At 39.8% G+C, this 25,526-nt stretch overlaps 1 protein-coding gene across 1 annotated transcript in view; it reads left to right on the plus strand.

The window, feature by feature from the left end:
- The window catches only part of LOC127870859 (ryanodine receptor-like), a 203,133-nt gene that overhangs the window by 32,762 nt on the left and 144,845 nt on the right, over positions 1-25,526 (plus strand). Inside the window, exons 4-19 of the mRNA XM_052413397.1 lie at positions 885-956; positions 1,257-1,332; positions 4,878-4,990; positions 5,405-5,501; positions 5,770-5,863; positions 7,273-7,347; positions 8,011-8,167; positions 8,457-8,624; positions 9,130-9,251; positions 9,984-10,108; positions 10,452-10,652; positions 11,089-11,190; positions 11,634-11,752; positions 12,429-12,562; positions 21,504-21,742; positions 24,794-24,983. Of these exons, the coding sequence (XP_052269357.1) occupies positions 885-956; positions 1,257-1,332; positions 4,878-4,990; positions 5,405-5,501; positions 5,770-5,863; positions 7,273-7,347; positions 8,011-8,167; positions 8,457-8,624; positions 9,130-9,251; positions 9,984-10,108; positions 10,452-10,652; positions 11,089-11,190; positions 11,634-11,752; positions 12,429-12,562; positions 21,504-21,742; positions 24,794-24,983 (2,084 nt within the window). The remainder of the gene's footprint in view (positions 1-884; positions 957-1,256; positions 1,333-4,877; positions 4,991-5,404; positions 5,502-5,769; positions 5,864-7,272; positions 7,348-8,010; positions 8,168-8,456; positions 8,625-9,129; positions 9,252-9,983; positions 10,109-10,451; positions 10,653-11,088; positions 11,191-11,633; positions 11,753-12,428; positions 12,563-21,503; positions 21,743-24,793; positions 24,984-25,526) is intronic.

The raw sequence follows: 25,526 nt of genomic DNA on the forward strand, positions 1-25,526 counted from the left end.
TTCGTGAAACTTGGTCAGAAGATTTGTCCCAATAATATCTTGTTATCTCATGTGAGCGACTCTGGGCCTTGTAGGCCCTCTTGTTTATTTATTAGTAAATACAACACAATATGTTATTTAAATTTATCAGTATGTACTAATATGAAACATCATTTTCACAGTACTATTGAATGTAAAATTATTTGTCTATGGACAAGTTGTGCCAGCAATTCCACACCCATTAAGTTATAGGAGATTATCACTGCAAGTTGGTTTATTATACAAATTAGAAACATCTGCAAAGCTTTAGTTTATTTCCAACAAATATTGATAATAAGAAAACACTGACAAGAAACAAAAGTACATATGAGTGCTGATTTATAGCTCTCCACCATGTAAACACCTTGCATTTCTCCTGCATGAATTACATGCTGTAAGTGATTAACGCATCCCAGGCTTAATGGAGAAATTCTGTTATTTCTGCTGCTGCAATGTTTGTTCTGGCTTTATCATAAACATGACAGTTCTTTGCAGTGTTTGTTTATCTAAAGGTAATGTGAATAGTTCCATATAATTATAATCTGTCTTATATGCACCCTTGAAAATATCTTCTCTGTGTAATAGCGTAGGTTGCAGTATTATTTTAGTCTCACTCAGGTAAATAATGGCTTAATGCATGCCAAGTGTTGTTCCATATTAGCCTGTGCAGGCTAATCAGGAACAATACTTTCTGCCTAGACTGGAGAGACTGAAGTTTAAGAGAGACTTCCTGTATATGAAAACTTTTATCAAGTGAAAGTGTCGACTGCACAGGCTAATCTGGGACGATACTTTATGCACATGCATTAAGCCCAATATTCCTTGAAACTCTTTAATTTCTATGTTTCATTTCTGTTGATTTTCAGGCAGCGCAGTCAGGGCATAGAACCCTTCTATATGGCCATGCGGTTCTGTTGAGACATCTTCCAAGCAACATGGTGAGTTACACTCCACTAACATTTAGGATTAATATTGGTATTATTGATCATTAAAGGCATTGATTTAGTTACTTGAGTTAAAAGTAATCAGTTACATACACGTCAATAGGAGTTCCATATTTTGTTAAAAAAAGTTAAAAATCTTACTTCTTATGTTAATTAGTACATTTCATTTTACCTTACCGGCTGTTCACTTAAATTCATGACAAACATTCAGAAAGTGACATTTAATATAAAAAACCTGTTCAAAGTTTATTATTTCTTTCCGTTCATTTTTCTTATTAAACTTGAATTTTCCAGTACCTGTCATGTCTGTCCACCAGTTCCTCCAATGACAAACTGGCCTTTGATGTCGGCCTCAACGAATCTTCACAAGGTGAGCAGTGTTATTCATCATGGGATTTGCCAAAACCTTTTTTCATTTGAACACAATTTATAACTAGAAATGGCGCGACAGAGGCCGACGCGTATCCCCACACCGCATGTTTGACCCAGGGGCGCCCCAGGGTTGGTAATGGGGCCATGCATAGTTGAGATTGACCGTATTGTCATAAGAGAAGTTCAGTATCAATTAGAAGTGAATCGGTGGAGAAATGAAGAAGTTATAGTAAAAGGCAATTTTGGGTGGGTGTGGTCTATGTGGGCGGGGCGCCTTAGGGTTGGTAATGGGGCCATTCATAGTTGAGATTGACTGTATTGTCAAAAGAGAAGTTCAATATCAATTAGAAGTGAATCAGTGTAAAAATGAAGAAATTATAGTAAAAGGCAATTTTTGGGTGTGGTCTATGTGGGCGGGGCGCCCCAGGGTTGGTAATGGGGCCATGCATAGTTGAGATTGACCGTATTGTCATAAGAGAGGTTCAGTATCAATTTGAAGTGAATCGGTGTAGAAATGAAGAAGTTATAGTAAAAGGCAATTTTGGGTGGGTGTGGTCTATGTGGGCGGGGGCGCCCCAGGGTTGGTAATGGGGCCATGCATAGCTGAGATTGACCCTATTGTCATAAGAGAGGTTCAGTATCAATTTTAAGTGAATTGGTGTAGAAATGAAGAAATTATAGTAAAAGGCAATTTTGGGTGGGTGTGGTCTATGTGGGCAGGGCGCCCCAGGGTTGGTAATGGGCCATGCATAGTTGAGATTGACCATATTGTCATAAGAGAGGTTCAGTATCAATTTGAAGTAAATCAGTGTAGAAATAAAGAATATGATGTAAAATAACCTTAAGAAATGAGTGAAAATCTCTGACCGGGCTCCACCCCAACCCCATAAATTTTGACCCAGGGGTCAGATCAAAATGCCAAGTAGTGCAGGGTCACACATATGCTCATAGCTACCATGTGTGTAAGTTTCAAGGCTCTAGTGCTAATAGTGTAGGAGCAGATAGTGGCCAGGACAGACGGACAGACAGACATAGGGATGGCGGATATAACCACAATATCCCCAGGCTTTTCAAAAAGCGTGGGGATAAAGAAGGTTTGAGTTGCAATCACAAAAATTAGTGCTGTAAAGAAAATGAAGACGCCTATTTATTTTGATGTTATAAGATCAAAGGTTAAGTTCATGGTTAATAACATTAATGCTTTCATGGAAATGTTTTTCCTTATGATATATAGAGTATGCTTTTAACTTCAATAATCCAAATTGGTTTGCGGGTTACTTGAGAGGAAACGAAAATATCAATTATTGTGAGGTCAACACTTCAAAGGTCACATCGGGATTGTGACATGAAAATGCTTTTCTCCATTAGCCCTTTTTCGGTACTTTCAACAGGATATCAAAAAGCTTTGACCTTTGACACTCCATGTTGATACGTTGGTTGCTTTGGAGGAAAGGAAATGAGCTGTCATTTTTTAAGGTCAACACAACAGAGGTCAAGGTTACAATAGCTTGTTACATACGGAATGTTTGGACAAAATACATAGAGAATGCTTAAACCTTATATCAAATTAAATTGAGTGCTGAAAGACCCTTTTAATTTTGAGATCAAAACTCAAGATGACATAGCTTATAAAAAAAACGTTTCTGCAAAAACAGATTTCTGCAAACTTAATGATTTGAATGGTCAGTTTAAGTACCATAAATGATCAGCATGAATAATAAAAACAAACTGATAAATTGAGTTTGTATAACTATTCCTCATTTTTTCATGATCTTCTGATAAATTAAGTTTGTATAACTATTCCTCATTTTTCCATGATCTTCTGATAAATTAAGTTTGTATAACTATTCCTCATTTTTCCATGATCTTCTGATAAATTAAGTTTGTATAACTATTCCTCATTTTTCCATGATCTTCTGATAAATTACCGGTAAGTTTGTATAACTATTCCTCATTTTTCCATGATCTTCTGATAAATTAAGTTTGTATAACTATTCCTCATTTTTCCATGATCTTACATTTTCAAATAATTCAACATAAGTTATGCTCAAATAGTCATAAGAATATACAATTTTATGTGTCCATGTTTACCATAAACTCCTGAAAATATTCTTCATGTGCTGTGGCATGCCTTCAAATGTTAAGAATTCCCCTGTCTGTCAAATGTCTTCCGAATACTGATGTTTGTGTCTGTTTTGAATAGAGTAATTAGGCAAATCTTTATTGTGCTTCACTTACGTTTAGGTTGAATTTGCTGAACCCTAGTCTATGATAATGACAGTACAGAATGAGAAATGAGAATGAGAAATGTAAAATTCAACTATCTATCCAGTACTTTGGAACCATGGGAAGTAAATTAAAATGGCAACTAGCAACATAACAGCATTAAGCTTGTGTATCTGACTTAGAAATGTTTCCCAGATTTGTGATTTGCTGTCACAACTATTGGTATAGAAAGGAGATCTCATGGTTAAAACAAATTAAAGGTTTTTGTCTAGGAGCTACGTAGGACCATATTATTTCACAAAGCGTATTAAAAAAATAAGAACAAATTATCTTCTCGCAGGTGTGACAAATTAAGTTAAGATAAACAAATTACAATATTATTCTTCACATGTTGTGTGAAGTTTGTGATCATATCCAGGTATTAAAGATATGTTAGTCTTTAAACTTCAGGCATACACACTCATGCATTTCAAATTGCAATCTGCACAACTTGAAAGAAGCTCCTATCATTCAAGGCAAGATTCAAGTGCACTACATTGGAGACTGCTTTGTTAGGATGACTGTAGAGTCATATTTCAGATAAATATACATAGATCAGAATTGTACGTTTCACACTTGACCATGTGTGTTGCACTTTTGCATTTTCCTCACCTTGGAAGTTTATTTTTACATAGGAGCTATTGGGAAGTCTTATTTTTGTTAAGCCTGCATGGATTAAGCTTGTAATGGCCGATTCATTGATTGAATGTATGGGAGTGCTTTAGTATTCTTAATTCATCATGCAGTTTAAACATAAACTTAGAGCAATTGTTTTTTTCTATTGGAAAAAGTATTGCAGTGCCATTTGGAAAAATTAATGCGCGAAAAAAACTGAAATTGAAAAAAATTGTGTTGTCAAATATTCTTATTGGGAATTATTTGTCTATTTAATTGGTTGGTATCTAATTTTACAAACCCATGTTAGTGTTATTTTAAATGTCTTTTTGTTGAAATGTTCAGTTTCAGTGTTAATCTATTTGTCCGCATGCAGATAATGCACTTTTGCAACGGAATAATGCAATTTGCCTTCCTTTTGGGAATTTTTGGACTGCAATTAGGCATTTTGTATTTTTCCCATTTTTTGAAAGTTCCTTTTACATGCACTTTGTAAAGAAGGAAAAAATGGCTGACTTACCTAAACAGTTCACAATGTGGAGACTGATATTCACATTTAAGACCCTTGTTCTTAGATAATACTTTATGGACACCACAAAGCTGAAGAGTCAAATGTGGCCTTTAAAAAGCTTGTCCCATCTGTAACTTTATGTCCCATTGTAGGAGAGTCTTGCTGGTGGACAATCCACCCGGCCAGCAAGCAGAGGTCAGAGGGTGAGAAGGTCAGGGTCGGTGATGACCTCATACTGGTCAGTGTGTCCAGTGAGAGATACCTGGTAGGTTACCATACCTAAATAATAGATGTTCCATAATGCTTTGTTTGTACGAAATGATCAACTTAAATTATGAACTATTTAATGGAGATGGCAGATTAAGAATATCATGATCAGGATAAAAAAATTGATATATCTGTTTGGTTATCATGGCTGTAAATATTTTGAAATCTTGCATATGTGACTGTTTTTATTCTTCTGTCAACCAAAAATATACACATTTAAATAGTTTTTTTATCTCCGAAACATTAAAAATTAATATAACTAGAAGAAGACTTTTTCATAAGATGTTCACTGATTGATATTCCGTAATTAGAGAATAAAAAAAACAGCATACAGAGTCTAGTTCAGTGACACTTTTTGTTGGAATGCTGTCATTGGTATTAAATGTTCAGTTGTTGTATTGACTGATTACAGCACATCGGCAGCAGTTCTGAAGTGATAGCCTCCTTCCAGCAGACACTGTGGACGGTTGTACCCATGAGTTCAGGCGTCATCAGAGTCAAATCAATGGGTACAGTCATAACACAGCAAAATGGATGCTTAGTTTAAGCTCACTTTCGAATGTGGTTATCATTTTTCATATTTTGAAAAAAGGTCAATGACTGAAATGAGAGCAGTTTTGAATTAATGGCATTTTTGTATTAACGGTTGTTGTTAATTGATATAACTATTCTTATGTGTGTAGTTAAATCTTTGATTTAATCTTTAATTCTTGAAACATCCACTGTATCTACTCTTGTATTCTTCAATATTAATATAATATGGATACACCATTGCAGGGTTTGTGTTTGGTGGCGATGTGCTCCGACTGTTCCATGGTCATATGGATGAATGCCTAACCATTCCTGAGGCAGGCAGTGACAGTGAATTCAAGTATGTTTTACTCTTTCAGTGCTGAAACTGAATTTTGAAGGCCTTTGCAAACAGTTTGGATCCAGATGAGACGCCACAGAACATGGCGTCTCATCAGGATCCAAACTGTTTGCTATTCTGATAGTATTCTTTGAAAAAAAAATCGAAGAAAATGCTCATTTTAGAAATTAAGCAGATGACATTTTAGCAGACGACAAATTTCCCAGCATGCAAAGGGTTAAATGGCTAAGCTATATCATATTACTTTAAATCAAGTTAATTTATACAAAGTTTTGCACTTGACCAGTTTCCTAATCATATAAAGGGACTGTCAACCACGATAACGAAGAGAAGAAAAGTTGTAATATACCATATTCTTTTAAATTTATTGATTAAAATATCACGACTAGTATATTACATTACTTGAAAAAATCTCATAATTTCAGCATATTCGGTGATAAAATTTCGCGATGTGAAATCGAATGTACATCGCGAAAATAGGTGACATAGCGAGATGCACACTATAAATAACGCAAGTAGATTGATCATTTTATGTATAAAATATATACAATTCACTACGCATGCACAAATTGCGTTCCTGGGGTTTACCACGTGACGATGATGGTCAATCTACTGGTGTTATTGATAGTGAACTTGTAGTTACCTGGTAGACATACCCAGTAAAATTTCTTACCAAATATACTTAAAATATGAAAACTTGACAACTTTTTTCAAGTAATTTAATAAACTAGTCGTGATATTTTAATCAATATAAACTAACAAATGTAAAAGCATACGGTATTTTAGAACTTTTCTTTTTTCGTCATTCGTGGTTGACAGTCCCTTTAATTGTCCAATTCATTGGCTGATCTGTGTAAATAGTACAGTTTTATGTAATTTTCATGTTAAATTTTCCAGTTTAGTGGGTATTATTTTGAAAATAATACTTTACAGTTTTACTTGAAATATTACATATTTGTTGTGAAATTTTGAAAGAAATCTCTGTTCAAAAAGATGTATACTTTTACATCTTTATGATTAAAGAAATAAACTTTGGTGTATTCTTGTTTATCTAGCAATAAAACAATGTTGAAGTCATATAAGAATTTATCCTAAAAACAATATCCAGATTGGTTTAAACCTCAAAGACAATAGCCAGCCTGGTATAAACCTCCAAAAAAAAGCCAGAATGGTTTAAACCTCAAAGACCATAGATATAATGGTCCAATAATCATGCATTTGAATGACATGGAGTTGTTTTATGTTTGTTTATCAACTGTGATCCAAAAACATATTAATGAAATAATTTTTCTAAATAAAATGAGATTGGACAAAAAGAGCATTTATATGACATTTGTGTCTATAGAAAGGTCATTGAGTATGAAACTATTTTTTAATGGCTCAGTGTGATATTCTCTCTCATTTCTCAGCTGTGTGATGTATGAGACAGGGGCTGTGTGCAGCCATGCCCGATCACTGTGGAGATTAGAGTTCATCAAAACGAAGTAAGACATGGGATCAGGTGAAAACTGGTCTTAATGCATGTACGTAAAGTGTCGTCACAATTTAGCTTTTGCAGTCAAGACAGGCTAATCAGGCTTGATACTGTCCACTTTTATGAAATTTTTTGTGTAAAGGAAATATTTTCTAAACGAAAATCCAGTCATGGCGGAAATAGTCGTCCCTGATTAGCCTGTGCAGACTGCATAAATAAATTCATGAGAGATCTTGTGATAACATATTACTTTATTAAAGTGGCAGTCAAAAGGAAATAGAATAAACATTATCAAATTCAAAATAACGATCAAAATCTCAGAATTAATTACCAGTTTATACCATGTATAAATACTGTTGTGCAACATTGACATCTGGTTTCATGGGCTGGGGTATATTACCTGTATATACGTGTTATTAATGCTGCGATGTAACATTGACAGGTGGGCAGGTGGTTTCATGGGCTGGGGTATATTACTTGTATATACCTGTTATAAATGCTGCCATGTAACAATGACAGGTGGGCAGGTGGTTTCATGGGCTGGGGTATATTACCTGTATATACCTATTATTAATGTTGCCATGTACCAGTGACAGGTGGGCAGGTGGTTTCATGGGCTAGGGATTATTTCCTGTATATACCTGTTATTAATGCTGCCATGTAACATTGACAGGTGGGCAGGTGGTTTCATGGGCTGGGGGCAGCAGGTGCGTATCCGTCATGTGACCTCGGGTCGTTACCTTGGCATCACTCACGACCACAACGTGGTTACCGTGCACAGGGGCAAGGCAGACGAGGATACCACCTCCTTCTATTTGCGACAAACCAAGGCAAGTTACACTGGGTTCAGGTCCATTAACTTAAATTCACTAGACAATCAATTACTTCCTTTGCTGAGAATTAAATTATTATTCATACATGCAAAGTTTGGAAAAATATGAACCTTAAATAAAATTTAAAAAAACAATTAATTAATTGGAAGAATAATTAACAATGAGCCCCACATGTTTACAACAGGCTTTTAGTTTATATTTGGGCATGTTCGTGACTGTATTTTGCAAGTTAAAAATACACAAATGTATCGTGAAGACTTACATACTGTTATTTCCTTTCTCTCAGGATGACAAGAAGCTTGCTGAAGGTCATGAGGACGAGGGTATGGGCAAGTGTGACCTCAAGTATGGGGACTCTGTCGTGTTCATCCAGCACTGTGCCACAGGCCTATGGCTCTCCTACCAGACCTTTGAGACCAAGAAACGGGGCGTAGGGCGCGTAGAGGAGAAAAAAGTGAGTGTGCTTTTAATATGTGTTTGGTTTAGAACTCTTTTTAATTGAAAGACTGAGTTTGTAGGCATATATAGACATTCTTGTGTCCATTTCCTTGGAAGGTCCAGTACTTGGTGTTTACTTGAGGAAGGGCTTGAGAATGCTTTTGAATGAGGATTGAACTGTAGACCTGCTGGTTGCAAGGCAGATTACCATATACATGACTCAATTGCAACCTTAATGGTGATATTTATAGTGAGCCATACTTGCTCATTATTTAGCGTTAGTGTTGTCCCAGATTAGCCTGTGCATTCCACACAGGCTAATCAGGGGCAACTCTTACCAGTTATATGGTATTTGTTTAAAGGAAGTCTCTTCTAAACAAAACTCCAATCCAGGTGGAAAGTGTCTTCCCTGATGAGCCTTTGCTGACTTCACGGGCAAATCAGGGATGACACTTTACGCACATGCAATAAGCCCAGTTTTCTCAGAACAAGGCTCCATTGTTTCTTATATTATTTTCCAGGCAGTGATGCTGGTGGAAGGTCACATGGACGATGGTATCACACTGTCCAGGGCTCAGGAGGAAGAATCTAGGTCGGCCAGGGTCATACGCAAGTGTCAGTCGCTCTTCAATAGGTTCAACAAGTAAGTGGCCAGAGTCATACGCAAGTGTCAGTCGCTCTTCAATAGGTTCAACAAGTAAGTGGCCAGAGTCATACGCAAGTGTCAGTCGCTCTTCAATAGGTTCAACAAGTAAGTGGCCAGAGTCATACGCAAGTGTCAGTTGCTCTTCAATAGGTTCAACAAGTAAGTGGCCAGAGTCATACGCAAGTGTCAGTCGCTCTTAAATAGGTTCAACAAGTAAGTGGCCAGAGTCATACGCAAGTGTCAGTCGCTCTTCAATAGGTTCAACAAGTAAGTGGCCAGAGTCATACGCAAGTGTCAGTCGCTCTTCAATAGGTTCAACAATTAAGTGGCCAGAGTCATACGCAAGTGTCAGTTGCTCTTCAATAGGTTCAACAATTAAGTGGCCAGAGTCATACACAAGGATTAGTCGCTCTTCAATAGGTTCAACAAGTAAGTGGCCAGAGTCATACGCAAGTATCAGTCGCTCTTCAATAGGTTCAACAAGTAAGTGGCCAGAGTCATACGCAAGTGTCAGTTACTCTTCAATAGGTTCAACAAGTAAGTGTTGCTGTCTTCTTGTCTGATAATTGAAATAAATTGTATATAAAATCTGGTCTTATGTGTTTTGAGTGTATTCTCAAAAAATAGAAAATAGTTAAAGGATTTTTTAAATGACAATTAATGATTATAGCGCAAACATTGTTATTATCAGGCAAACAATCTTATTATTGTCAATTGTTTTATTTGTAGAGCCCTGGATTTACTGAGGAGTGAGGGCCGAACATGTATTGCCTGGTCCCGTATACGGCTGTCAGAGGTTGTCAAGTGCCTTACTGATCTAATTGACTATTTTCAACAACCTGCTGTCGATGAAGGTGCTTATATTTATGATGTTTCATCTTCAAAACTTCAAACATTATACTGCATAGGCAAACCTGGGACGACACTTTACTCACATACATAAAGCCAGGTTTCCCAGAGCAAGCTTATATGCTACGTAATAATTTTCAACATTTCTGCCTATAAAACCAAACACAATATTAACCCATTTATGCCTAGCGTCAAGAAAACAGGCCTTGACAAACAGCGTAGACCCAGATGAGACGCTGCATGATGCGGATTTGGGAAATAAATTGATCCAATTTAGAAGGATGGGAGAGTCCACTAGGCATAAATGGGTTTACCGAAGCAATTGTAAATATTGTATGTGTGTTGCAGAACATGAGGAGAAGCAGAACAAGCTGCGAGCCTTGAGGAACCGCCAGGACCTGTTCCAGGAGGAGGGCATGATCGCGCTGATCCTTGAGACCATTGACAAGTTCGGTCAGTACAAAGGCAAGAGGCAGTTTGCACACTACGCAGGCGAGGAGGCAGCCAACAAATGGGACGATATCTCCAGCTACCTCTACCTTCTCTTAGGTACAAAATGGTCTTGTGATTGATACTTTTCTATTCGTCTTTTATGGGCCACATGAGTTCTATGTGTTTGTTAAGGGATACATGAGTTATTGCCTTACAAATGGGACAATATCTCCAGCTGCCTCTACCTTCTCTTCTTTTCCATGTGTCTATTCTATAATGCCTTACACATAATAAATATAAATCGATTTTTCTCACATATACATGCCCATCTCAAAGGAAAAAAAGAGACAGAAAAAAGAAGAAAAAAAGAAAAAAGTTGTTGTCTCACATTACTTATAAGTTACAGATTATTTTTTGTACACAACATAATTTTGGTTGCCCTTTTTTTAAGCAATAATGAAGCCTGATCATATAAACCTATTTTGGTGCATTAATGTATCATCAATTAAAATAACATTTAATGAGAGTGCATGCTTGTTGTTATGTTTTTCAGCTGCAATGATCCGGGGTAACCGTGCCAACTGTGCCCAGTTTGCTCAGTCCTACAGGCTCGACTGGCTTGTACACAGGCTCGAGAGTCAGATGTCATCCAAAGGTACACATGTACTTGAGACCTATTTAGTTAAGGTCATTTGCATGGAAAGCCATGTAGACATTTGTATTGCCTATTTAAGAGGCTATTATTACTGTTGTGTTTATTTTTTTATATATCTTAATATTAATGATGGATTATGTTGAAACCTTGGAGCTTATGGATATACATGCTAGTCAGTGCCATGTTTTGCAGGGTGATGTCTATCAGAATGGTATCTAATTGGTGGCCTATTAGGGTTTTAAAATCTTGATCTTCCAATCATAATGCATAATGCAGACATAGCTTCATTACAACTGTTTAGAACTGAAGTAATAAATATTAAAACATGATGTGTGTGTATAGTTTTATGTTCTGTTTTCCTAATGCAGGACAAGCTACATTGTGTGGTACTGACCACACTACATGTTTAAGGCTATCCTAATTCTCTAACCTTCCTTATGAAGGTGTTCTGGACGTTCTACACTGTGTTCTCATCGACTCACCAGAGGCACTGAACATGATCAAGGAAAAACATATCATAACCATCATATCACTGATTGACAAGCATGGAAGAGACCCTAAGGTAATGTTTGTATTACATTCACATTACTTTGGCAGAATTGGATGCAAAAATATTTTGAAATTAAGGTTTGCCATACATAAAAATTGGGGTTTACCATACATGAGAATTATTAGTTTTATTCACTGATCTGCATGCTTAACTATCAGATGAAGATTATTGTCTGTGTGTGACATTTTGGACTTGTTTTTTGTATCCCGGCTAGTATAATAATTATGCCTAATCATTTAAAGTAATTGTTATAATATTGTTTGAAACCATGCAAGAAATAGATCCTATCTACTAATGAAAAAATGGATAATAATGTAAATTTATAAATCTCTTATCTGCATGTTCCAACTTTCTTGAGATTGGCAGTTTGTATGAACAGGAACACAATAAATAAAGAGCTGACTTAGGATTGTTGCATAAGTGAGCCTTGTTCTGTGAAAACAGGGCTTAATACATGTGCATTAAGTGTCTTAACACAGTAGCCTGTAGAGTCTGCAGTCTGAACAAGCTTATCATGGAGAAAACTTACTGCCTCCTCTAGATTTCCACTAAGAAGAGACTTTTTTTTTTTAACTAAACTATAAAAGCTGACTGCTAATCTGGGACTGACCACACCTCACGCACATGCATCAAGCCCAGTTTTTTAAGAACGAGGCTTAAATTATTCCATACATGTATTGTTCTTCAGGTGCTTAACGTTCTCAAGTCCCTGTGTGTGGGTAACAACGTGGCGGTGCGCACCAACCAAAACCTGATCTGTGAGAACCTGCTGCCTGGTCGAGATCTCCTCCTGCAGACCAAACTGGTAGATCACGTGTTTAGGTACGAACTTGCTGTAACCATGGCAACTAATAGATTTGTTAACTGATATCAGGCATTTTTAGCTCACCTGATTGCTCAAGTGAGCTTTTGTGACCGGTCTCTGTCCGTCGTATGTCCGTCCGTCCGTTAACATTTGCTCGTAAACACTCTAGAGGCCACATTTCTTGTCCCATCTTCATGAAACTTGGTCAGAAGCTTTGTGCCAATGAAATCTCGGCCGAGTTCGAAACTGGGTTGTGCCGGGTTAAAAACTAGGTCACTAGGTCAAAAAAAAAGAAAAACCTTATGAACACTGTAGAAGTCACATTTCATGCCCAATCTTCATGTAACTTTGTCAAAATGTTTGTCTTAATGATATCTTGGTTGATTACAAAAGTGGGTCCGATCTGTTGAAAAACATGGCCGCCAGTGGGCGGGGCAGTTTTCCTTATTTGGCTTTAGAGAAACTTTGTAAACACTCTAGAAGTCACAATTTTTTCCCAATCATCATGAAACTTGGTTGAAACATTGGTTCAATTGATGTCTCGGACAAGTTTGAAAATGGTCGAGATCAGTGAAAAAACATGGCCGCCAGTGGGCGGGGCATTTTTCTCTAAATGTATATAGTGGCAGTTTTTCCTATTTGGCTATAGACAAACCGTGTAAACACTCTAGAAGTCACAACTTTTGCCCAATCATCATGAAAGTTGGTCAAAACATTGGTTTTATTGATATCTCTGACGAGTTTGAAAATGGTCGGGATCGGTGAAAAAACATGGCCGCCAGTGGGCGGGGCATTTTTCTCTATATGTATATAGTGAAAACATGTGAACAAAGTAGAAGTCACATTTTTGGCCCAATTTTCATGAAATTTGCTCAGAACATTTGTTTCCTTGATACAAGAGTTGAGTTCAAAAATGGTTCCGGTCAGTTGAATAACATGGCTGCTGGGAGGGGGGCAGTTTTCTCATTATGCCCCCCCCCCCTTTCGAAGAAGAGGGGGTATATTGTTTTGCTCATGTCGGTCCGTCCGTCCACCAGATGGTTTCCGGATGATAACTCAAGAGCACTTATGCCAAGATCATGAAACTTCATAGGTACATTGATCATGACTCGCAGATGACCCCTATTGATTTTCAGGTCACTAGGTCAAAGGTCAAGATCACGATGACCCGAAATAGTAAAATGGTTTCCGGATGATGACTCAAGAACGCTTATGCCTAGGATCATGAAACTTCATAGATACATTGATCATGACTCGCAGATGACCATTATAGATTTTCAGGTCACTAGGTCAAAGGTCAAGGTCATGGTGACCCAAAGCAGTAAAATGGTTTCCGGATGATAACTCAAAAACGCTTATGCCTAGGATCATGAAACTTCATAGATACATTGATCATGACTCGCAGATAACCCCTATTGATTTTCAGGTTACTAGGTCAAAGGTCAAGGTCACGATGACCCGAAATAGTAAAATGGTTTCTGGATGATAACTCAAACCTTAGGCCTAGGATCATGAAACTTCATAGGTACATTGATCATGACTGGCAGATGACCCCTATTGATTTTCAGGTCACTAGGTCAAAGGTCAAGGTCACGGTGACCCGAAATAGTAAAATAGTTTCCAGATAACTCAAGAACGCTTATGCCTAGGATCATGAAACTTCATAGGTACATTGATCATGACTCGAAGATGACCCTTATTGATTTTCAGGTCACTAGGTCAAAGGTCAAGGTCACGGTGACCTGAAATAGTAAAATGGTTTCCTGATGATAACTCAAGAACGCTTATGCCTAGGATCATGAAACTAAATAGATACAATTTTCATGATTCGCAGATGACCCCTATTGATTTTCAGGTCACTAGGTCAAAGGTCAAGGTCACTGTGACCTGAAATAGTAAAATGGTCTCTGGATGATAACTCAAGAACGCTTATGCTTAGGTTCATGAAACTTCATAGGTACATTGATCATGACTCGCAGATGACCCCTATTGATTATCAGGTCACTAGGTCAAAGGTCAAGGTCACAATGCCAAAAAACGTATTCACACAATGTCTGTCAAGGTCACGGTGACTCAACTTAGAAAAATGGTTTCCGGATGATAACTCAAGAATGCTCACGCCTAGGATCATGAAACTTCATGAGTACATTTATAATGACTCGCAGATGAAATAATGATGAAACTTGACCAGGATGTTTGTCTGGACAATATCTAGGTCAAGTTTGACATTTGGTAAAGATTAAATGAACCGACTCCTCTCAGGTGAGCGAACTAGGGCCATCTTGGCCCTCTTGTTTATATTATTGTTTCATTAGTACACTTCGCCATGGCAACCATTTGCTTGTAATTTTTAAAATGGTTTTTAATGTCATAAATACATACCTGCTATCCCTAGCTATACCTTTCTAGGTGGGTTAGCTTCTCCAGAAATCTTTAAGTGCCGGAATTCGGCCACCTCTCCTACTGAAAACAGATTCAGGTTAAACATAGTACAATGTAACCTAACCGGAAATCAAGAACAGTAACTCATCTTACTTTTCTGGAGACACACCGAGCAGATAGCCATTTTCTATCGGCTTTAAATTTGGACTTTTAGTTCAATTCTGCGTGGTGGCATTTTGTTTGAAATTGATGAATTGTATAATTTATCGTTTCTGCTTCATTCAGAAATCTTTTCTTGTATTACTTTGTTGATAATTAATTGTTTTTTTACGTTTTGCCGGGTTTTTCCATGTGCTCATGATTTCAGCACGAGGATTTCGTGATTTTGTCAACAAGTTATTGACAATTTTGTACATTGTAAATACTTTGTTTAACTATTTCAGTTATTTTGTTATTTTTACATTTTTTTCTTACGCGGATTATCTTCTTGTTCTACTTTCAGAATAAGAATGAGTTTACAAACTAGCGATTCGTGTGGGCACATTTAGGCTTTGTGGGATTCCCACAAGACTTGTTTGTCATGCACTAATTGTTCCTTTGAACGTAAATGCTCTGTTTGTAATGCGTGAGACGATGCAACGCGGCAGAAAGCAATCCGTCGCAGAAAGTTTTCTAAGCAGAAAACGTGCAGATGAACCTTCATCAGATGAGAAATTCCCGGTGACTTTACAGCAGACGTCAGATGATCAATTGCAGCAGCTGTCACCGCGTATAACTTAAATTGTTTTCAGCTTTGCTGGGTATTTTGTACCTGCTCATGTACACGAGCACCTACTTATCGTGATCTTCATCAATAGGTAATTGAGAAGATTTGTACTGTGTAAATTTTCTTCACATGTGTTTCAAGATCGTGCATAGCGTGTTCTTCTAATACATTGACAGAATGTTTATCATTTGCCATTGTGTGCAATAATAAGAGAATGTTAATTATTTTCATTATGGGCAAATAATGATTTTATGTACTGTATGATAATCTGGTCTGTGACCAGTTTATTGTTGAATATGTTTTGCTCTTGTCTTTCATATAATCGACTACATTATGGTCGCAGATACAAGAGTGGATTAATACCCGGTGACTTTGAAGACCACATATGACATATTGCAGCATCAGTCACCAGGTATCAGGTTAGATGGTGATCCTACTTTACCATCGAAAAGTCGATCAAAATCGGACCATATGGCGACAACCGTCAGCCGGTCTTTGCCTGATGGCATTGGTCAAGGACATCGACAAATGCCAGACCAATTGGCATCCGCCTTACGGTCATTAACCGGTGACAACGCTGGTCATGTCATGACCGGTATGTCACAGGGTACCGGACCGGTCACCAGGGACCGGTCCGGGCAACGACCGGTCACCAGTCATCGGGGACCAGTCCGGTCACCAGTTCGACAAACCGGTCAACAGAGACCAATCCGGTCACCTGTCCGACCCAACGGTCAACGGAGACCGGTCCAGTCACCAGTCCAACCCACTGGTCAACGGAGACCGGTCCGGTCACCGGTCCGACCCACCAGTCACTTGTCCAACCCACTGGTCAACGGAGACCGGTCCGGTCACCGGTCATCTGTTACTGATGACCCGTTTGACCAACCGGCCACCGGTCATCTGCTACTGATGACCGGTCGGACTCACCAGTCAACGGTCATCTGTTATTGGTGACCGTCCGGTCACCGGTCAGTACTACCGGTCACCGGTCAATACTACCAACCGGACACCGATCAACATGCACCGATCATTAACCGGTCAACAGTTGCTAGTCATGGGTCAACGATCAGAAACAGACGTTCTTCTTCATCGGATTATTCCACTTCTTTGTCGTCCAATGCATATTCGTCGTCGACTAGTTCCGATTATAGAGGTAGACGTCGGACACGCTCTTATTCATCGAGCAGTCCTCATTCCTTGTCAACGTTATGATCAATATCGATTATCACGGAAACGATACTTGAGGATACGTTATTCCCGTCGTAGCCGTTCTAGCTCTCGGCGTTGTAGCCGTTCTAGATCTCAGCATCACAGGAATAAAGGTCGTAGACAAGCTTCACAGAAGCATTGTCATTCCGACTATTATGACTGGTCACATTACTATCCTATTTCTGATTGTAATGTCTCCTTACCGTATGCACCAGTTCCCAGTGTGATGTCAACACATGTTGCATTGACTGATCCGATTTCACAGCCCTTCAATTCTGGTGTTCATCTCACCTCAATTGCTGTTTTGTCTGCACCGACGGTATCTTCTACTATTTGGAAAACCCCGGCTGCTACTCCGTCTTTGTGTGACACATGGGGTCTAGATTCATTTGGACAATATGTTCCTGTCACTTCTGATAATTCACCGTCTATTTCCGGTTTTAATTATCAGTGTGTCGACTTTGCGGATGGTCATTCTTCGTTACCAGAGAATCATCATTTGGTGCAGGATAATCCTCCTATCATTCCTACCACTGACTACGGTCAAGAATTGTCAATATCAGTCATCGGGTATAGGGCAAGATGGAGATCGTACTATGCTTACTTCTTTAGAAAATCGATCAACATCAGACCATACGGTGACAACTGTCAGCCCGTCTATGCCCGATGGCATTGGTCAAGGACTATGACCAATGCCGGACCATTTGGCATCCGCCATACGGTCATTGCCTGGTGACAACACTGGTCATAGCATGACTGGTACGTCTCCGGGTAACGGACCGGTCACTGGTCACTAGGGACGCCAGTCCGGTCACCGGTCATCTATCAACAGTGACCGGTCTGGTCACCGGTCAATACTGCCGGTCACCGGTGATCGGTTCGGTCACCGTTCACCAGTGAATACTACTGGTCACCGGTCATCGATCAAGAATATACATTGATCATCATCATCGGATTATTCCTCCTCTTCTTCTTCTTCTAAGGCATCTGGGTCGTCAACTAGTACCGACAATAGAGGTAGACGTTGTACACGATCTCCTTTATCGAGTAGCCCTCATTCACTGCGTCGATATGATCGATACTGATCATCTCGAGGAGACGTTACTCTTCGAGACGTCATTCCCATCGCAGCCGATCTGTTTCTCGGCATTGCAGGGATAAAGCTTGTCATCATGCTTCACGTAGACAGTCTCGCTCTGACTACTCGTATCCTACACATTACTATCCTGTCTGGGATTGTAATGTTGCGGTACCCTATGTACCAGATCCAGTTTCCAGTTTAACATTAACAAATGTTGCTATGACTGGTACTACTTCGCATACTTTGTTATCAGGGGGTTGATTGGGTGGATGGTCATTCATCATTACCAGATACTCACAATCTGGTGCATGATACTAGGCCTAGTATTTCCAATTCTGTTTCCGTTGATTCTTTGCACACTGCTGGTGTTGTAGACAATGAGGCCGATTCAGACACAGATTCCAATGATGACGGGGATCAAATATTGTCATCAATTAATCGGATCTATGAAATGATATTTCAAAATTTTGGTGAATATTATTGCCCAAGACCTGCGGAGATGTCTACTAATTCGACGATCTCTATGTCGAAAAAATAGTCCGTACATTTGAATCCAACAGGCTTTCTAAGGATGCTTTTGCAATGATACACGCCTTCCTTTTGGTTCTACTGTTTTATCAGTATTTCAATCGTTGGAATCAGCTAATAAGACCATTCCAAACGAGGAGAACTGTGGAAAGTGCCTAAGGATTTATCTAATCCTAAGCATAATGAACGATCTAGAAGCTACAAACCTCTCTGCTTGTTGGAAATGGTCTCCGGACAATCTGTTATCGCAGATTCCAATTCTTCCGGAGTTAATACCAAGACTCTTGTGTGATGGTGTCAACAGACAACACATCAGTTGTGACTTACATTCAGGCACAGGGGGGAACACATTTTCACTCCCTGTATCTGGAAACTAAGGAATTACTTGTTCTTGCAAGACTCTCAACATTTTTCTTCTAGCATAATATATTCCAGGTCGTTTCAACGCCCTGGCAGATTGTTGTCTCGCAAACACCAATTACTTCCATCGGAGTGGATTCTTCATCAGGAAGGACCAATCAGATTTTTCTCATGTTTGGTTATTCTATGGTCGACCTAACCAGACACAATCACAGACTCCCTCTTTATGTGAGTCCAGTTTACGATCCAGCAGCGTGTTCAGTAGACGCGTTTTTGTTCGATTGGGACCAACTGGACGCTTACGCTTATCTCCAATTCTGATTCCCCAAATATTGGCGAAATTCAGGGTGAGTTTGTGTAGCATACTTCTGATCGCCCCTTGGTGGCCCAGGAGATCGTGGTTAACGATCTTCTCAGTTTCCTGTACGATTATCCCAGGACACTTCCTCACAGATCAGATCTTCTGTCTCAAGAGGCAGACTTAATGTGGATCCAGCAATGTTCCACTTACACGTCTGGCTGTTATCAGGCAACCTCTGCAGAAGAAATGCTTTTCTGTTAGGGCTTCAACCCTCGTTGCTTCCACTAGAGCAGTCTATGATGCTCGATGGAAACTCTTCTCTAATTCTAATTGAAAATAATATCCTCAATCCCTCTGCTAGACGCATAGCGGATTTTCTCATCTATCTTTTTGAAGATAAGATACCTTCTCTTAGCTCAATCAAAGGATATACATCTATGATTTCGCATACATTGGCATTTTACTTAATCATCACAAGTCTGTGCTGGTCCAGCGATTTCGGAACTTATTCGATCTATGGAACTTAAACGTCCTGTTTCTCATACACTTGCGCCTAAATGGGATTTGGCTTGTGTTCTTGATTCTCTAGATCAAGCTTCTTTACAGTTTCTATCTTGGAAGACAGTTTTCCTTATTACTATGGCTTCAGCCAAAAGGAGAAGTGAAATTCATGCTCTGTCTATCGAGGATGGTCATCTTCATTTTCATTCCTCAGATGGATCTGTAACCTTGTTATGTCAGCCATGATTCATAGCTAAAAATCAACTCCCCTCTATGGCTTCTAACCCTTTAAATTTCCAAGTCTTTCTAATACTTGTGGACATGGAAATGATGATAGACTTCTTTGCCCAGTCAGGGCTTTAAATTCTATTTTAAAAGAGTAAAGTCTATTCGAGGTTCTCGTAAGAGACTTTTCATTCCGTTAAAAGGGGGGGGAGATGTGTCTGCGGCTTCGATTTCTCGTTGGGTAGCCTCGACTATTTACAAGATGTATTCATCTCTCTCATCTAGGGATTTATCCCTTTTTAAGATCAGACTGCATGAATTAAGAGCTCTTTCGGCTTCATGGGCGTATATTAATAATGTTCCACTTTCTGAAGTGCTTCAAGCTGCTTTTTGGAGGAATCCGACCCCCTTTTCCTCATTCTTTCTTTGTTCTCTTGAGGACAATTTATATATGTTGTGTCTTCTTGTGGTTGCTCAAACGGTAGTTTCTTCCATGGCATAAATGTACTGGTCTTGTTCAGAAACTAAGTACAATACTGTACTAACGAAGATTGTATGAGGAAACATTTCTACTATCTCTGGCTGAAAAACCTGATTATGGGTTTTTGCTGTGATGGGAAAATGTAACGAGAACCTCCCGCCACAGCTACAAAATCAGCTAGGGATAGCAGGTATGTATTTATGACATTAAAACAAATTTTCTTAAAATTAAATTCATTTTAATTATTAAATACTTACCTGCTATCGGTAAGTCCCACCTCCCAACCCTGCTCATTGTTTTAGATTTTCGTAATTGTATGAAAAGTAAGATGAGTTACGGTTCTTGATTTCCGGTTAGGTTACATTGTACTATGTTTAACCTGAATCTGTTTTCAGTAGGAGAGGTGGCCGAATTCCGGCACTTGAAGATTTCTGGAGAAGCTAACCCACCTAGAAAGGTATAGCTAGGGATAGCAGGTAAGTATTTAATAATTAAAATGAATTTTATTTTAAGAAAATTTGTTTTTATGTTTTGCTTATCTTTATGATGCGTTGGAATATTGGTTAACTTAGTATAGTTTGATAAATCTGAAAAAGAATAAAAGTATCTTTGTTTTTTTTTATGTTCTCTATTAAATTGTTACATAATGATGTACAATCATAATTCCCTATAATTTGATGGTCAAATAAATATATGGATACATGTATACCCAGATATAGAATTCTTAATAAGATTATTTGTGTGTAGTATGATATATAAACATAGGTATTTTTAATTATTTCAGAATCATATATTGCACAGTTCCCATTATGAAGATGTTTATTTACAGTATGAAACTTAATATGTATGTTGGTCTGTATGAGGGGTCCTATTGTACAGTTTCCGTTTACAAGATTGTTTGTTCACAGTATGAAAACCAAATCTTGGTTGGTATGTTTGTTCACAGTATTTAGCTCAACATCTACATCGGTTTGTGTTTGTTCACAGTATGAGATGGTCATTGAGACCCAATATCTATGTTGGTCTGTGTGTTTGTTCACAGTATGAAACCCGATATCTATGTTTGGTCTGTTTTTATTTTTCACAGAATGAAACCAAATACTTACATTGGTCTATTACAGTATGAAACCCAATATCTACGTTGGTCTGTGTGAGGGCTCTTCGATGTACAGGCGCTGGTATTTCGAGGTTGTTGTCGACCAGTTTGAGGCTGGGTCTCACCTGCCGCCCCTGTTGCGTATTGGCTGGGCCAGCAGCTCCGGGTTTGTGCCGTACCCTGGCGGGGGACAGGGCTGGGGTTGCAATGCAGCAGGGGATGATCTGTACTCATTCGCTTTCGATGGCAACTGCTTTTGGACAGGTAATGGATTTGCCAATGGTTGTGGTGAGTGTTTGACACATAAGCCTTGTTCTGCTTTTCCCAGATCAGCTTGTGCACACAGGCTAATCAGGGACGACACTTTCCGCCCCAGATCAGCTTGTGCACTACACACAGGCTAATCAGGGACGACACTTTCCGCCCCAGATCAGCTTGTGCACTACACACAGGCTAATCAGGGACGACACTTTCCGCCCCAGATCAGCTTGTGCACTACCCACAGGCTAATCAGGGACAACACTTTCTGCCCCAGATCAGCTTGTGCACTATACACAGGCTAATCAGGGACAACACTTTCCGCCCCACATCAGCTTGTGCACACAGGCTAATCAGGGACAACACTTTCCGCCCCAGATCAGTTTGTGCACTACACACTGGCTAATCAGGGACGACACTTTCCGCCCCAGATCAGCTTGTGCACTACACACAGGCTAATCAGGGACGACACTTTCCGCCCCAGATCAGCTTGTGCACTACACACAGGCTAATCAGGGACGACACTTTCCGCCCCAGATCAGCTTGTGCACTACACACTGGCTAATCAGGGACGACACTTTCCGCCCCAGATCAGCTTGTGCACTACACACAGGCTAATCAGGGACGACACTTTCCGCCCCAGATCAGCTTGTGCACTACCCACAGGCTAATCAGGGACAACACTTTCTGCCCCAGATCAGCTTGTGCACTACACACAGGCTAATCAGGGACAGCACATTCCGCCCCAGATCAGCTTGTGCACACAGGCTAATCAGGGACGACACTTTCCGCCCCAGATCAGTTTGTGCACTACACACTGGCTAATCAGGGACGACACTTTCCGCCCCAGATCAGCTTGTGCACTACACACAGGCTAATCAGGGACGACACTTTCCGCCCCAGATCAGCTTGTGCACTACACACAGGCTAATCAGGGACGACACTTTCCGCCCCAGATCAGCTTGTGCACTACACACTGGCTAATCAGGGACGACACTTTCCGCCCCAGATCAGCTTGTGCACTACACACATGCTAATCAGGGACGACACTTTCCGCCCCAGATCAGCTTGTGCACTACACACAGGCTAATCAGGGACGACACTTTCCGCCCCAGATCAGCTTGTGCACTACACACAGGCTAATCAGGGACGACACTTTCCGCCCCAGATCAGCTTGTGCACTACACACTGGCTAATCAGGGACGACACTTTCCGCCCCAGATCAGCTTGTGCACTGCACACAGGCTAATCAGGGACGACACTTTCCGCCCCAGATCAGCTTGTGCACTACACACAGGCTAATCAGGGATGACACTTTCCGCCCCAGATCAGCTTGTGCACTACACACAGGCTAATCAGGGACGACACTTTCCGCCCCAGATCAGCTTGTGCACTACACACAGGCTAATTAGGGACGACACTTTCCGCCCCAGATCAGCTTGTGCACTACACACAGGCTAATCAGGGACGACACTTTCTGCCCCAGATCAGCTTGTGCACTACACACGGGCTAATCAGGGACGACACTTTCCGCCCCAGATCAGCTTGTGCACTACACACAGGCTAATCAGGGACGACACTTTCCGCCCCAGATCAGCTTGTGCACTACACACAGGCTAATCAGGGACGACACTTTCCGCCCCAGATCAGCTTGTGCACTACACACAGGCTAATCAGGGACGACACTTTCCGCCCCAGATCAGCTTGTGCACTACACACTGGCTAATCAGGGACGACACTTTCCGCCCCAGATCAGCTTGTGCACTGCACACAGGCTAATCAGGGACGACACTTTCCGCCCCAGATCAGCTTGTGCACTACACACAGGCTAATCAGGGATGACACTTTCCGCCCCAGATCAGCTTGTGCACTACACACAGGCTAATCAGGGACGACACTTTCCGCCCCAGATCAGCTTGTGCACTACACACAGGCTAATTAGGGACGACACTTTCCGCCCCAGATCAGCTTGTGCACTACACACAGGCTAATCAGGGACGACACTTTCTGCCCCAGATCAGCTTGTGCACTACACACGGGCTAATCAGGGACGACACTTTCCGCCCCAGATCAGCTTGTGCACTACACACAGGCTAATCAGGGACGACACTTTCCGCCTGAAATGGATCGTGTCTAAGAATAGACATGCTTTAAATGAAAAAATACCATAAAAGCGGAAACTGTTGTCCTTGATTAGCCTGTGGGGCCTCCACAATGTTATATGTGACAACCATTACAATCATGTATTCAGCCTTGTTATTAGCCTGTGGGGCCTCCACAATGTTATATGTTACAACCGTTACAATCATGTATTCAGCCTTGTTTGCCTAGGGCAAGGCTTATATTGTTAACAGTATTCATTATTTTGTTTCATATAAATGTGATTGAATGACTTTTGTGCGCAATATTAGCGATATTTCCCTGCTTAAAACTGTTATTAAAATGTATTAACTTAAATTTCATATAAATGTACAGATAATGTTTGCATACCTCATATGTAGACCCTGAACTTGTCTTGTTTGACTTTTGCCCAGTTTATCATGTCAGAATATATGATTACAGATAATGAATCCTAAAGAAAATTCATACATATATCTTTAGTTTGTAATTTTCATATGTGCTTTGAAAAAAAGCATGATCTCTTCAAATACACTTACATAAATTGTTAAAGATGGTTTGGAGTAGGTTCCTTATAGTGTATTTTAGCTATGTTTTGACAGATAAAACACTTTTAAGCCTTAAGAACACTTCCATGTGTGTCTCGCTTTTGGAAAAAAACAGTGCTTAATGCATGTGCCCAATGTGTTCTCACAGATTAGCCTGTGCAGTTTGCATAGGCTTATCAGGGACAACACTTTGGGCTTAAACTGGATTTTTGCTAAGAAGACTCAGAGACATCTTTTCAACCGAAAATTCCATAAAATAATAAATTGTCGTCCCTGATTAGCCTGTGTGACGACTGCACAGGCTAATCTGGGAACACACTTTACACACATGCATTCAGCCCCATTTTTCCAGAGCAAGGCCCATATTTTGTGCATGATATTTTGTTTGCAGGAGCAAAGCGTAAGCAGGTGCGAGACCTCAGTTTGATATTCAGGAAGGGTGACGTGGTGGGCTGCCTACTGGATCTGACAGGCCCCAAGATATCCTTCACCATCAATGGGGCGCCTGTCATGGGCCTGTTCAAGGATTTCAATCTGGACGGGTTGTTCTTTCCTGTCATCTCCATGACGGCATGTGTCAGGTATAGGGCACTTGTAAGCATGCGTCTAAAAATTACAGTATCAGGATAGTGTTCTCCAACCTCCAACCCTCTATTACATGATGCCACTTAGAGCTACTGACTCTGTATATGACTCATATCAAATGATAGGTTGGTGGAAAATCAATACCTTATTAAACAAATTACATTATGCATGGGAACACCCAAGTGCTTTGCCAACTATTACTTCTTTAAAAAGTGGCAGTGCCATAGTGTTTATGGTGCCCTTTGAGCAATTAGGGTTTCCATGTTAGATTCCTAATCTGGAAGCATTGTTAATAATGTTCTTTTAAGATACCAAGAACTGGTTATAAGCTGGAAACAGACATGAGCATGTTGCAATAAGCCTTATCTTTAGTCTTTTAATGCAATCAATTTTAAATATAATATATGCATTTAGTAAAACTTTAAGCACATAATTAAGTAATCAAGTCTTTGGAAAACATGTTTATTCCTGTTAACCATTAATTCCATTCATGTATATATACATTAAAGCATGTAGCGTATACGATCAAATAAGCATAC

This window comes from Dreissena polymorpha, chromosome 3, assembly GCF_020536995.1.
Source record: "Dreissena polymorpha isolate Duluth1 chromosome 3, UMN_Dpol_1.0, whole genome shotgun sequence".
Taxonomy (NCBI): Eukaryota; Metazoa; Mollusca; class Bivalvia; order Myida; family Dreissenidae; genus Dreissena; species Dreissena polymorpha.